General features: G+C 41.7%; 1 protein-coding gene across 1 annotated transcript; it reads right to left on the bottom strand.

Moving 5' to 3' along the window:
- Positions 1-1,305: 1,305 nt before the first annotated feature.
- LOC122119605 (vomeronasal type-2 receptor 116-like) lies at positions 1,306-14,421 on the bottom strand. Its single transcript, XM_042693615.1, has 6 exons — positions 14,219-14,421; positions 9,007-9,295; positions 7,817-8,626; positions 5,423-5,650; positions 4,312-4,435; positions 1,306-2,225 (listed from the first exon to the last, which is right to left on the bottom strand). Exons 1-6 carry the CDS (start codon positions 14,419-14,421, stop codon positions 1,306-1,308), a joined length of 2,574 nt encoding a protein of 857 aa, XP_042549549.1.
- Positions 14,422-14,707: the final 286 nt, after the last annotated feature.

The following is a 14,707-nucleotide window of genomic DNA, read 5'->3' as shown; positions in this document are numbered from 1 at the left end:
ATCCTGAGATCAGAGGACTGCAGTTCAAAGCCATCCCAGGCAGGGAATTCCAAGAAACTCTTTTCTCCAATGGACCACTGAAAACCAGAAGTTGCAATCATTAAATGAGCACCTATACAGAACAGTGAGCACTCTATTCCTTGAGTCATTGTAAGTGGTACAATCTGTGAGGCTTCCAGACTTTTCTGTCTCTGTGCAGATGCTTTTCTGTTTTCCATCCATGGCTCAGCAGAATTAGAGACAGCACTATGTGTATTTCTGTCATGCATGTGGGGGTGACGTCACTCCACTGAGTCACCGCTACAGTATTGAAAAACATCAAGATCTCTGGACTCAGAGACATGTGCTTGTTTGTCCATTGGACTCCTCCTGGCTGTAAAATATGGTGATGGCCTGACAATATTCCTATTTCAAGCTCCTCAACACTTTGCTTTCTTAGAGACTCTTCAGAATCATTCTTGTTCTCATAGAATTGTAAAGATCATTGAGAGTTTTGAAGTCTGAGCCTATTTGATGTTTTTATCCTCTCTTGGGGAGCTATTTCTCTTCTTATAAGTGATTCCATTTCTCCATCCATTAATATTGAGAATTCTTACAGACTGGGATGACAATGTTCTGCTTGGCCAATTGTGTATCCTGTATTTTTGGATTTCACTAAGAAATAATTACCAATAAGCAAACTATTGCTGCAGCTGCTCATTTGGACAACTGTAGTTATTTTGGTGCACTCGCATTTCATCTGGGAAAAATACATTCATAGATTCCTGCTGGAAATTGAAACAGATTAACATCCTGCTCTAAAATTCTTAAAGAAAGAAGAGAGAGGATGAGATATTTTCTAGTAAATTATACTCAGTAAAATAGCAAAAAATAAAATATGTGCACAGAAATATACAGCTAAGTCAGAGTTACCATACTTGAGTTACCATAAAGAAAGCATGGAAATATTCAACAACGTAACTTCCTATACTAGTAGCTTAGCAATGTAGTGATATTGAAGCTGTGATATAGGATAGGTAGGAAGAATAATTGAGACAGGAAAGAGAAAGGAAAAAGCACAGTAGATAATGTACTCATTAGGAAGTATGATAGCATAAAGGACAGATTACACTGGAGGAATCATAAAATATCCAAGTTAGAGTGCAAATTTAGGAGGACTTGTTGGGAATGTGCTATGTCTCTAACATAACCAGAGAAATAAATAGGAGTAACTTGTTTGTTCAAAGAAGTCCTCACATTAAACTAAGATGTGGTACAGATTGCTGTCAGAGCCTCTAAACATTCTAGGCAACATCTATGTTTATCTTAATGTTTGTTTCTTCCAGAACGTGATCTCTCCCTGAACCTGGAGAAAGAATTTCTCTCAGGTCTTATCAGGATGATGTAGCACTTGGGGGCAAAGATGCAGCCTAGGAGACCTGCACTGGAGGCCAAAATGCAGAAGATCTCAACGGCCACCATGGCCTTCCCCTTGGTGCTGTGGTAGACAGGCAGGAAGGTGAGCCACACACTGCAGAACACCAGCATGCTGAAGGTCAGGAACTTGGCCTCATTAAAGGTGTCAGGCAGATTTCTGGCCAGAAAAGCCACAATGAAGCTGGCCAGGGCCAGAGAGCCAAGGTATCCCAGGACACAGTAGAAAGCAGTGAGAGAGCCCATGTTGCACAGGATGATGATGTAGCCATGTTCAGAGTGTGCATCTTTGTCCACAAAGGGAGGAGAGATTCGCAGCCAGAGTCCACAGAGGGTCACCTGGATGAGAGTGCAGATGGGGATGAGGAGGTTAGGAACCCAGAACAGCAGCCACTGCCTCGTGCTTCTCCCTGGAGCAGTGAGCATGAAGGCCAGAACCACAGTGATGGTCTTGGCCAGGACCGTGGAGACAGCCACAGTGAAGACCACTGAGAATATGGTGTGCTGAAGGATGCAGGCGGCTGTGTGGGGACGGCCAAGGAAGAGCAATGAGCAGAGGAAGCAGCAGGTGAGGGAGAATAGAAGGATGTAGCTGAGGGCCCAGTTATTGGCCTTGACAATAGGGGTGTCTTGGTGCTTGATAAACACCCCAAGAACAGCAGCTGTGAGTGCAGAGCAGCAAAGAGCTGTGCAAGTCAGAGCCATACCCAAGGGGTCTTCATAAGCCAGGAAGCCCTCAGTTTTCCTCAGGCAGTGATTTCTCTGCATGTTGGCAAACTGATGATCTGCACATCTGACACACTGCTCCATGTCTGGTGAGGTGGGAGAATCACTGTTAGTTTGTGGTCAGTATTTGTCTTTCCTCTCAACCCCCTTCATTCAAGTAGCTAGCTCATTTTCCCTGATTCACCAGTTGACCTGTATTGTGTTCAATACAAATAGAGTAATTCTCTATATCAAAATGCTTTCACATCAAATCTCTTTCTCACATTTCTTCTTCTTTCCCTCCTCCCTTTCCGTTTTTATGTTTTTCTTTTCCTTTCTTTCTCTTTCTTTGTTTCTTTGTTTCTTTCTTTCTTTCTTTTTACTTTCTTTCTCTCTTTCTTTCTTTCTCTCTTTTCTTCCTTCCTTCCTTCCTTCCTTCCTTTCCTCTCTTCCTCCGTCCCTCCCTCCCTCCTTCCTTCCTTCCTTCTCTAGCTCCTTCCTTCCTTCCATCCATCTATATTTCCTCTAGTGCTTGAACTCTGGCCATGGGACGGTTTCCAGATTATTCATGCTCAAAACTACCACTCTGCCACTTGAGCCCCAGCTCCAATTACAGCTTTTTGGGTGCTTAATGGTGAGAAAGAATCTTACTGAGTTTCCTGTACATCATTACATTGATGCTCCATCATCAAATCTCAAATGCTTGAATCGCTTGGATTACAGGTGTGATATATAATTACCAGCATTATGTGCTGCATTCTTGACAGGTCATATCACTCTGGCTCTCTGCTACTCATTCAAGACATAATGGAGAATAGAGAATCAGCCCAACCACTTCACTTTGTACAAGAGGGTCTAATCCAAACCTCAATCTCCTCATTACACCAAACACAAACTTCTTGAGCATTTGCTCTGTGTCAAGAACAGTGCTCCTCCACTGATATGATAAGGTCTGGGAAAGATCAGCTGGAGGAGGGAGAAAAGAAATGAAATGGAGATGATAAACTACTTCTGAATCTTTTATATTTGAAGAACTGCTAGTCAGCCTAGTGCCAGTGTCAGGCATGGAGTGACCATAACAAAGCCCCTTGTATTATTAGTGCATGCTAAGTAGAAAATAAAATTTATTTTGAAATAACCAGCAGTAGGCACTCAGAAATGAAAGGTTGTGTTAGATCCACAATTCCATGATGATTTGGATATCATTTCAAAGATCAACAGCTGGTCCTTGATATTTTCTTTTTTTCAGTCTTTAGCTCTTATTTTCTCCATTTCTCCCTTGTTTATTAAATATATGTTTTATTGTTAAGATACTGTACAAAGTGGTTGCAGTTACATGATTGAGGTAATGAGTACTTTTCCTAAGGAGTATATTTCCCTTTTTTATGTTTTTTATTGTAAAAATACTGTACAGAGTAGTTACAGTTGCATGAGTAAGGTAAAGTGTACATTTCCCGTCTAGGATTGTTGCCTCCTCCTTTGTTTTTGCCTTACCATCCCTTCCTTGTCCACCTCCCCAAGTACACCCGCGACAATGCCAAAGTTGTAAAGTTCTTTTTTCAATATAGTGTTTTGTACATCTCCTGGTTAAAATGGGTCAACCTGTATCCCTATTTAAGCAGATGATTTTTTTCTTTGCCCTCCCCAAATTAGGAAAATGTATATACAAGATGCAGGGCACCAGAATCCAGTAAATTGAAAACAGGGGTTATACCATGTGGGTGGAACATACCAAAGAAACAAAAAAAATCACATGGACATTATAAATACATTAAAATCAAAGAAAAAATCACTTGTGTCCCTATCTTGGTGTTCATTTTGCTTAACATGAACTTATATGGTCATAAGTACATAGCTTTTGACCTTTTCTTCTTGTCCTAGACATATAGTAGTTATTACAAATAATGGAAAGCATGGGTAAACATTTTCTTTAAATACAAAAAATGCGATTGAGGAGAGGGGAACATGTGTATTCTCAAGATGAAGCCTGTAATAGATTAGAAAATACAATCAGAGAAGTAATGGAGGGCAGTGTGTGTTTCTTGTAAGGAGAAGTATGGCTAACTGTAGCCCTGGATCTCTGCGTGAAGATGCATGTTTTTCCTGCCATGTTACTGTAGATCACTCCACTGGCTTGCATGGACTGAAGGTTAGGAAGGACAGATGGGGAATTTCTCTAACTAACAGACTCACCTGTCACATTAGAAATCTCATTCTCTGGGCAAGGAGTGCAATCAAAGCAACAGGTAGCATTTCCCTCCAGAGAGGCCTTCCTGAATCCAGGACCACAGCTCTCACTGCACACAGACTGAGGAGTCTGAGAATATTCAGATGAAAGTTAGTGACCATTTATCCTTTTACCTGACATCTGAGACACTCCAGTGATTTAGGGGAAATAATCATCAAAACACATAATCTTTATATGCACACAGCAAATGAATTTACTGAACCTTCTTACAGTTTCATCTGACATGAGCTGAAGAATATGTGGGGCCTCAACACCCAGCACTCACACTATCGGGAAGTCATGGAGCTTTGAAGTGTTGGATGTTAATTCTAGGAAATTAGGAAATGGAAGTTAATCCTGCATCTTATTCTTGAATTCAGGTGATCTGTTTACAGCTGAATATGAACATGAGAGGAAAATCACTCAGGGAAATTTCAAACCCACGCTCTAAAGCATGGCTAATTGCTTTGGAGGTGCTGCTGTACCAAGGGCCGTTCACATCTCTCTTGGCTTCCTAGCTGTCACAAAGTGGGTGAATTTTTCTGGCAGATGCTCCTTTCATTACATCCTGTCTCACTAGACTAAGAAGCAACAATCTATCCAACCATGGTCTGAAATCTCCAGGCAGAAGCAAAGCAAGCCTTTCTGCCTTCTCATTTGATTCACTCAGATATTTTGTCACAGTGCTGGAATGATGATTCACAGGTGTCATTTAACTTTTATGATATTCACTATGCAAACATAGAACAACATATTGGTCATGATATGTTCCCCTGTTCCCTCCATGAATCTGTTAGTAAGAAACTTCCAGAAACAGAAAGTTTTGAAAAGTACACCAATGTGCCATAGTTTTATTGAACAAACTTTAAAACAGGATAAGGTTATTGCCCATTTATACATAGCTCATGCCATTATGGTTAGAAACAACTGACCCTGGGGGAGAAATAAGGATGTGATGACATTGTCTACAAGCATTGTGATCATAACCTGACTAAGGGAATTGTAAGCTCTTTCTACAACTACTTCCTAATAACAATAAATTTTTGTAAAAGGAGAGAGTAAAAAAAAATTACCCACCTTGGTAATTCCTATGGGCCACTCTATCAGATTTTCGAACAAAATCAGTTGTTGATCATGTGGCCTAGATGGAGAAAATTCGCCAACTTTCACCTTTTGTCCCAGACCTTCTGGAAAATTCCAAAAGCTCTTAATGTCATACTCTGCCTCCAAATTCTTTTCCTCATTCAAAATCACTTGGTCTCCAACAGGATTTGTAAATTGGATCTTCTTCAAAAAGGGATGCAGCTAAAAGGGACACATTATATTATGGTGAAGTGTTTCCCAGTGTTATCAGAGAACCCCAGAACAATGGATTACTCTTCATTCCCACACTGGATTTACACACACCACAGGAATCCAACCAACTGTATAAAATGCAGGCAAACAGCAGACTAAAGTATTTCCAAGTTCTAAAATCTGGGTATCCAGGATGGGGTGTAGAAACTCAATTTCAAGGGAATGAAACTCTAGCCATAACCCACCAAATAATGGATTATCGTATGATAGACCTCAATGGACTCTCTAAATTGCATTCCAATCACTTATTTTGTGATTCTGATCAGAGAATCAGTCTGAAATATAGGTAAATAATAAACTAAGTAGAATGACATAATATTTTTGACAACTATGAAAGATTATCTTAAGCAAGACTTAGTTCACTGCATGTGTGTGTATCTGTGTATGTCTCTGTGTGTGTGTATGTGTGTGTGTGCCTGTGTGTGTATGCCAGCCCTGTGGTGTGACCTCACAGCTTAGGCACTCAACTTCTTTTGTTCTTTTCAAAGTAATCATTCTGTCCATTGAGCCACAGCACCCCTCTGTCTTTTTGGTGGTTAATTGTAGTCATGAGTGAGCCACAGGTGTGAGCCGTTTGTGTCTAGGCAATATTAGGTTTTCAAGAACTAGTCACCCATAGGAAGATCTTCACTAGCCAAACAACGGACAAGGGTCTCATAACTAATATACTTGGAACACAAAAAATTAAATGCCCCAACAACAAATCCTCAAAGAAACAACTGCCCAAAAAATAAGTGGGCTAAATACTTAAAGAGAAACTTCTCTGAAGAGGAAAGAAGGATGGCCAAAAGACACATGAAGAAATACTCAACATCTCTATCCTTAAAAGAAATGCAAATCTAAACAACATTGAGATACCACCTCACTCCAGTTAGAATGGCAAAAATCAAGAACTCTAATAACAACAGATGCTGGAGGGGATGTGGACAGAAGGCAACCTTACTGCATTGTTGGTGGGAGTTTAAACATGTTCAACCACTTTGGAAAGTAGTATGGAGGTTCCTCAAAAGACTCCACATAGAGCTCCCCTATGACCCAGCAATCCCACTTTTGGGCATTTACCCAAATGTTTACAAACAAGACCACACTAAAGCTACTAGCATCACTATGTTTATTGCATCATTATTTACTATTGCTAAGATGTCGAACCAACACAGATGCCGCTCAGTAGATGAATGGATCAAGAAAAAGTGTTATATATACAAAATGGAACTCTATACCTCCATCAGAAAGAATGGCATTGCCCAATTTGTTAGGAAATGGAAAGGCTTGGAAAATATTATATTAAGTGAAGTAAGTCAGGCCCAAAGAAACATAGGTCCCATGATTTCCCTTATTTGCAATATCTAGTATATGTCTGAGTCAAGCAGAAAAGGTCAGATAAGGTAATGTTAGGGAAATGAACCCTAAGATAGGTATTCAAATTTTTTTCTTTCATGAGATTGTTTCTAACACATTAATAAGTTTATTACTTTGTTGCTTTGTATGTCCCTCCTCCACAGTATAACCTTTTCTTTGACTGTATTTGATGTTGGTATAATTTGTGGACGGAAAGGGAAAAAACAAATGGTTTAAATAGGGATACAGGTGGAACCATTGTAAAAATGAGATATACAAGTCGTTACATCGAAAATGAGCTTCACATCTTTGGTTCAGGGGGGGCGGGGAGGATTAGGTAGGGAGGGCAGGGGGAGGATGGGTAGCAATTTGAAGGGGAAACAAAAGAGGAGGCTACAATGTTTGGTAAGAAATGTACTCATTATTTTGCCAATGTAATTGTAACCACTCTGTACAGTATTTTCACAACAAAAACAGAACTAGTCACCCTTAATTTGTTATTATAAAAAGGTACAAGGAGAATTTGAATATATCCTAATGAAAAGGGGTTGGCTTTTTCCACACATAGTGAGGATGGGGACAGAAGACACAGCACTTCCTTGTCACGGATGCAGCATTTTTCAAGAACATTGTCGTCAGAGCTCTACCGTCACTTCATGGAGAGCACTCTCTTGTACTTGCCAAAATGGTGCCAGACAACCTAGTTGCATCTGCTGTGAAAGCTTATATAGAAGTTCTGCATTCCTAGAGTAGGGCACCCAAAAGCAAAACCATTACCTGTGAAGACAGAAATGCCCTGGGTTGACCATTGTACACTCTTGGCTCTTCCATGAAAAGAAGAAACATCTGGTGTAGGGCATGGGCCACAGCATACACAGCATTGTAGATGTTGTAACTCTCATCTGACATGGTCATGTCAAAAATGTGCCTCAGCAACCAATGCAGTGTGGCATTGTATGAACAGTGCCCCAAGTCTCTGCAGTCAGACTTAATCAATAGGCTATAAACAGACTGAATCCAGGACCTGGGAAGGGAGATATTTGCTGAGTTCTTGGAGAAGGTCTCTGTCAGAATAAAATTGGTGAACCCAGCAGTGTTTCTATGATGGTGAGAGAAGATAAGAGGTGCATGGAAAGAGTCAATCATAAAATGTCTTTTAGCAATAGTCACATCATCATAGGGTGAGTTCAGGACCCAGACTTTGCCTGTAATTAAAAAGTGCCTACATTTAAGAATAAAGCTTAGTAGAAATTTACTGTCCCCATAAATGATAATCACATTGGTTGATAAGTCCATTAGCTGGCGCTGCATCGATAGATCATTTGATAAATCTGAAAGGACATTGTAAGTGATCATGTTCTCAAAGGCAAAGCAGACTCTACTCTTGCCCATCTCTTCCCTCAATTCTGAGAGGAACCACATTCCATAGTTTTCTTCAGTGATGAATAGTCCCACCCAGTTCCAGCTGAAATGAAGCATCAAGGAGACCATGGCCAGGGCTAGACCTGAGTCTTTGGCAGCCATCTGATAGACAGTACCAAACTTTCCATGGTCACTCAGGAGAGGATCAAAAGTCCCAAAGGTGAACTACAGGGAACAAATGGAAACAACATCAGGAAGAGTATGGTCATAGGCAAATCTCAGTCCTGATGTGAACGATACAACAACTGGTAGTACAGTGGTGGGAACAAAAGTTTGCTTATCCCATTTGCAAAGTCATTTCCCATGTTCTGAACTATTTGTAGACATGTACAGATAAGGCTCAGAGCTTTGGGTCATCCTTTCCTCTCAACACCCCTCCTTCTATTTGCAGCAATGAAAATGTGTATGTCAAACCCACTTTTGGAGGCTTCTTCCTGTGAGATTAGGCATTTGGAAGGGTTTGTGATACCACCTCCTCTTCAACCTGTTGAGGGAAGAGTCACTGTGGATATGGTTTCACATCTACCCACCCCTCCCAGCCTCACCTGTGGAAGTTTGTAGAGGTCCAGCAGTGTCCCTATTGGGACAAATGTGCTTGAGGTTCCTGTGAGTGCTGCTATCGCTTTGCTGTCTCTTCTGCAGGTGTAATTAGGGATGTTTTTATTCTTTCCAGACAGCCAGGTGAGTAGATCCTCTAACAGATCAGTACGTGAGTAATGTGCAGTATAGATCTCAAACCCCAGAGTCATGTTTGGTAGCAGATGGGGATTCTTGTTGATCTCCTCCACAGCCAGCAGCAGGGTGAACAGCAATTGGTATTTCTTCATGTTGATTCTGCACAGAAATCACAAAATTTGGGTAGGTATACAAGTATTACAAATGATTAACTGCAAATCTCATGACTTTGTTGAATCAAATGTTGATTTCTACACACAGTAATATGTATAGATCCAACGGGATGGCATTCTAAGTTGGAGTCTAAGAAAAGTTCTTAGAATTGGGAGAGTTTCTGAACAGGTCTTGATCAGCATACATGAGATGACTATTCTTCTGAGATTGCAGAGAGAGCGAGGGGGGGGAGGGGGAATGAGCCAGCTGGCTTTTCCTTTATGCCCCATATAGATAAGTGAAAAACACTACTGTCTGTTGTGATGACATAGGAGCAGACCCAGCTCACATCCCAAATCATTTAGTACCTTAAATTAGCTGTGCATATGGAAAAACTCTTAAGAAATACAATTCCAATTGGGAGCAGATTGTCCACCTGAGTTCAACCAGTATGAGCAGAGAGGCAGGGCCTGCTGTGTTAGGAGTAAATAGGAAAGCAGGCTGCCTTGTGTCTGTGCTCGCTTGCCACACATTTGCCAATGGTGCATCCTTCTGCAAAGAAGTGAATCATGCCTTGTGAGGAAAGTAAAGAAATCACAGAAGTACAAAATTCATTTGATGTGGTACAGGCACACTAAGCTGACTCAGAGAATGTCATCATTCAAGGGGATTCCCCAGAAGCAGAGCAAGATGGCAGCCCAGGAAGCTAGAACATGAAGATTGCCTCACCAAACAAAGAAGATATGAGAGTCAGGGAGTGAGGACTGGAGGATACTTCTCTAGTAGAACAAACAACAGAAAAGAATGTGTGAGAAAAGGGGAAAGAAGCCATCTCCATGTTCCTCCCTATTACCAGCATTAGTAGCTCATTATGGACAGAAATCCTTGACATTGCAGGGAGGGAGAGAATTAAAGTTAATTCTCAGTACCATCCCCATACACTGAGACCAGTGCTGGGGTTGTGCTTATAGTTTCTACTCCTGTGCCCAGACATTTAGATTGTGCCTGTGGAAGACACTGTCACAACCTCCCTCCTCCAATCTTGTGAAGGACAGCAGGTATGGGATACAACCTTCTAGTGAGCAGGGCAGAAGATTGGGTCAGAGTTTTTCTTAGAACCCTTTGTCAGGCATGTCATGCTTGGACCAATAATCCAGAATAAACTAGAGGCACTGTTTGGTGCTAGCACCACAGCTTCCGTTAGAATCTTTCAGGAGGTTTTGGAAGGTCCCTGGTGCAGAACCAAATGCCATTTGCATCAGTTTCCACCATGGGTGGGGTAGGCTGACACCTGTCTTCTTGCTTAGCGTTGTGAAGCCACTGTGGCTATGTGACTCTGTTATTATCTGGCTCAGTCCAGTCAAGTTGAACAGTGAATAACTTCAGGGACCACTGCCCTAGAAGGACAGTGCTCAAGATGGCACCAGGCAGAAACTGAAGTTTCTCTAGGAATTCAGTGTGCATTGGTCTACAACAGCATAAGCTATAGTGTGACTTAAGTGTATCCACATGACAGTTTGGGCTTTGGGGATGCTAGATAGCCTGAGTGGATGGTGGTGTTCACCAAGATGGTCCTGTGGCTTTTTTTCTTTTTTGTTTGTTGTGGGGCTTGAACTCTAGGCCTGGGATCTGACCCTAAAATCTTCAGCTTAAGATTAGCTCACTAGCACTTGAGGCACAGTGCCACTTCTGGCTTTCTTTTGTTTTACTGGAGATAAAAGTCTCACAGACTTTTCTGCCTGGGCTGGCATTGAACCCCGGTCCTCAAATCTCAGCCTCCTAAATAGCTAGAATTCTAGGCGTCAGCCACCCATGCCCGGCTCGTAGCTTCCTTTACAAACCTTACCATGCTGCTGTAGCATTGCATGGTTTTCCATCCCAATTATAATAGGTAAGACAGGGAGGTAAGATGGTGATATGGTCCCACAGCTTAGTGTGGGCTAGGTAATAGCACTAGAACTTGCCATGACCATATAGCCAGGACAGCCTCTGGCAGACTTTTGAATCACCTCAATACCTGAGAAAGTGATCTACCACCAGACAATCTGAATTCTATATTAGCTATCACTAATTGTGTATGGTTGTTGGCATCTTGGCTCATGAGCACACCTCTACCACATTCAACCTGAGTCAATCTTAGTCCTCACCCAGCACTGTATTGGTCTTGATTGCAGTAGACTGAGGATGCTGTACTCAAGCAGGATAGACTACGGAAAATGAGGCCCGGTTAATGCATGTCAGGAATTAAAAAACTCAAGCTTAAAGCTTGTTCATCTACTTCCCTTAATATTAAGGGAATGAAGTCATTTAGGGGAAAATGGAATAGAATAGATTAGTAAAAAATGAGGTATGGGAAGCTCACAGCAAACAGAGAGCTATTCATCCATCTACATAACTTAAGATTAAGGGACCAAAGTCATTGAGCACAAAAAGAAGCTGGATAAATTAAGGAAAAAAATGAGTCCTAGAGAAGGCAACTCAGTAACATGTGATTTAGAAACACAGGGCTAGTATCCTTACTTCAAAGAGAGGCAACAGGTTGCATTGCTTTCTGAGAGATGCATTTCTCATCATATGAATTAGCAGTTGTCTTGTAGGGCAAATGCCTTCCTCCCAAGACACTCCCACAAATCTTATGCAACATCCTACGCCAAATATAGACAACAGCACACCTTCCTTCCCTCAAGGATAATCATGTGGATTGAATGGCTAAAACATACAGAAACTCAGAAAGTGTAACACCAGGAGTGATTAGAACAAATATTCCAGGTGTAATAGAGTTCTGGTGGCCACAGCTGTGTCTAATGCCTGTTCCAGCACACAGATCTTGCTATTGCTAGGCAGAATCCACTCACAAGGCCATTAAGTGTCGATGAGGCATATGGGCGCCCTGTGCACCCAGGAGAAGGCATATTTGGACCTATGACTCATTGGGGTTCTCGTGAGGTTTTTAGAACCACAGAGTATTTGTCACTAAAATTGCCTTTGGTTTTCTCTGGTATTGAACTGGTTTATAACCTCACAGCTGACTTCTCACAGGCCCTGAGCTCCCTCTAGTGTTGACATTGTGGAAGTAACTACAGATTCAGGAACACTGACGCTGGCCTGGAATTTCTGGAAAGACAGGCACAAAGCCAGACCAGTCAGACTGATATAATTCGGAGACATTTCAAAGGCCAGATGGTATCACATGCCAATATTAATGAAGAATGTTGCAGAACGATGAGTTCTCCTAGCATTCAATATAATCATTTTAGGGAAATTCTCATAGAGAGAATCTCAACTCTCATGGATATTTGCTGATGTCATTGTGTTCAATGTAACTGAGGCTTGACATCTAGAATGTCAGTAATACTAAATATGAATTGAGAACTGGTGGCTCAGACCTGCAATTATAACTACTAAGGAGGATGATATAGGAGAATTATTTTTTGTAGTCACTTTGGGCAGGAATGTCTGTGACACATTTTATGTGCAAGCACCTCCACAGAAACTGGTGCAGAGCTGTAGGTCAAGTGGTAGAGTGCCAGTCATGACAGAAAAAATGCTAAGGGACAGCCATCAGGACTTGAAATGACACCTGAGTACCAGACTGTGTGTGAACATGCACACACACACACACACACACACACACACACACACACACACACACACACACACACACAGAGCTCAATTAGAGAATGGACAGAGAAGAGGATAGCTGTGACATCTCCCAATTCCATGGGGTACGTTTCTAATGCTGAGTTTACACATGAGCCCTATCTTTCTCACTCACTTCCTCACCACATTAATTTGACTTCAGTAACTCTCATAAATCTCTCATGGAATAAAGTATTCCTCTCCTGAACAAACCCCATACAGGTTGTTTCCACACAACTTGTCTGAGAAGATTCATCCATGACTTCCCTTTACAGAGAATTCTATAGATCTGAAAGTAGTGGCTAACCTTGGTCAAATGCATGAATGAAAATGTGTACAAAATATGAAAAAGCCAGGCACCTTTGCTCACAACTGTCATCCTATCTATTCAGGAGGCTGAGATCTGAGGATCAGGGTTCAAAGCCAGCCAGGGCAGAAAAGTCCATGAGATTCTTATCACCAATAAACCACTAGAAAATTGGAAATGGCACTGTGGTGCCAGCAACCGAGCACTTGTCTTAAGCTGAATAGCACAGGGACAGCATCCAAGCCCAGAGTTCAAGACCCATTACTGACAATATATATGAAAAAAATATTCAAATCTAGTTTAGGAAGTTATGAGCAGGGAAAAATAAATAAGCCTGGAAACACGTTGGAGAACAAGGAATGGAAACAGAGTTTCTGGGAATGACATAGGAGACAGGCCAAGACATGGATAGAAAGACAGAAGCTTACTTAAATTAGTTAAGGGGAAAAAATCAAATGTGTCATGCATCTCTTATTACTGATCTTTCTGCAGCTCCCCATTTACAAAGCTTTGCTGACATGCAATAACCCCAGAAGCAGAAACTATATGTCTATCTTAAGAAACATTGCCCTGAAGGAGGTCCAAACATTGGTCCTGTTTTAAAAAGTACAAAAACAGAATGGATTGAAGATTCCCTGGCCTTTGTCCTATGGATGGGGACATTGCACTTTAGTGTCTTTGTATGGACTCTTGGTCACCCCAGTGACCCTGAGTAACAGTGATGAATGGAGGAGTCACAGTGATGGTGGGGTGGTTAGACATCTCTGGAAAGGGGAGTGGAGTGGAAGACAGACAGAAAACTCTGTACACTTGGAAGAAAGAAAAATATTCATTGGGAACACCTGAAGTGAAGTAGAGCTGTTGTAGTGAGGGCAGTGTAATAGATGCACAGCACATCAATGATTATGTCCAAACTTCCCCCACATCTGACTGTAATACAAAGAGAAAATTCAAAATTTAAGACAATCCAAGAAATCACTTACTGAATGTTCTGTTGCTGCAGGGTAGGGTCATTCATGCCTTGAACGACCAATTCCCAAGAATAGAGGGGGTAAAATCCAGCAATGACCACATCTCCCCTGCTGCATGCCACAGATTTCTCTGTGCAAATGCGTCTGCCATCTTCAGAGAAAGTGATCAGGAGAGGATGCTGGAGGAGAAGCAGTGTCAGAGCCACAGGGAACATTGCTGCTGCTTTGACATGGAGCTGTGATTTTGGATGCAGACTGTGCCTGCAGCGTCAGGTGGGTGTCTAAAAGGATCTTCAGTTTTTGTTGCTTCTTGTTACCTAGTTAGCCTCCACTGTCCTAGAGGAATACAGAGCCAATTCTGTCCTCTGGCTCTGCATCTGGGGCCCAGCGTGAAGGTCAAAACAGAAGTTAGAAAACATGTGTACCATCTTCTTCTCTACACCCTCAGGACCATGATTTTATCCAAGACTGTAGAAAATGAAACTCCAGGGATGGATTCCT

Source organism: Dipodomys spectabilis, unplaced genomic scaffold (genome assembly GCF_019054845.1).
Source record: "Dipodomys spectabilis isolate Male_0828 unplaced genomic scaffold, ASM1905484v1 ptg000173l, whole genome shotgun sequence".
Taxonomy (NCBI): Eukaryota; Metazoa; Chordata; class Mammalia; order Rodentia; family Heteromyidae; genus Dipodomys; species Dipodomys spectabilis.
Note: the sequence above shows the minus strand (reverse complement) of the source record. Positions and strands in the feature narration are given on the sequence as shown.

Bases quoted from the DNA above. Each gene is read 5' to 3' on its own strand.
- LOC122119605 (XM_042693615.1), bottom strand. From the start codon at position 14,421: ATGTTCCCTGTGGCTCTGACACTGCTTCTCCTCCAGCATCCTCTCCTG. The intron at 9,296-14,218 runs GTAAGTGATTTC...ATTTCTGTGCAG, and splicing joins CTGCAGCAACAGAACATTCA to AATCAACATGAAGAAATACC. The intron at 5,651-7,816 runs GTAATGGTTTTG...TGTCCCTTTTAG, and splicing joins GGGCATTTCTGTCTTCACAG to CTGCATCCCTTTTTGAAGAA.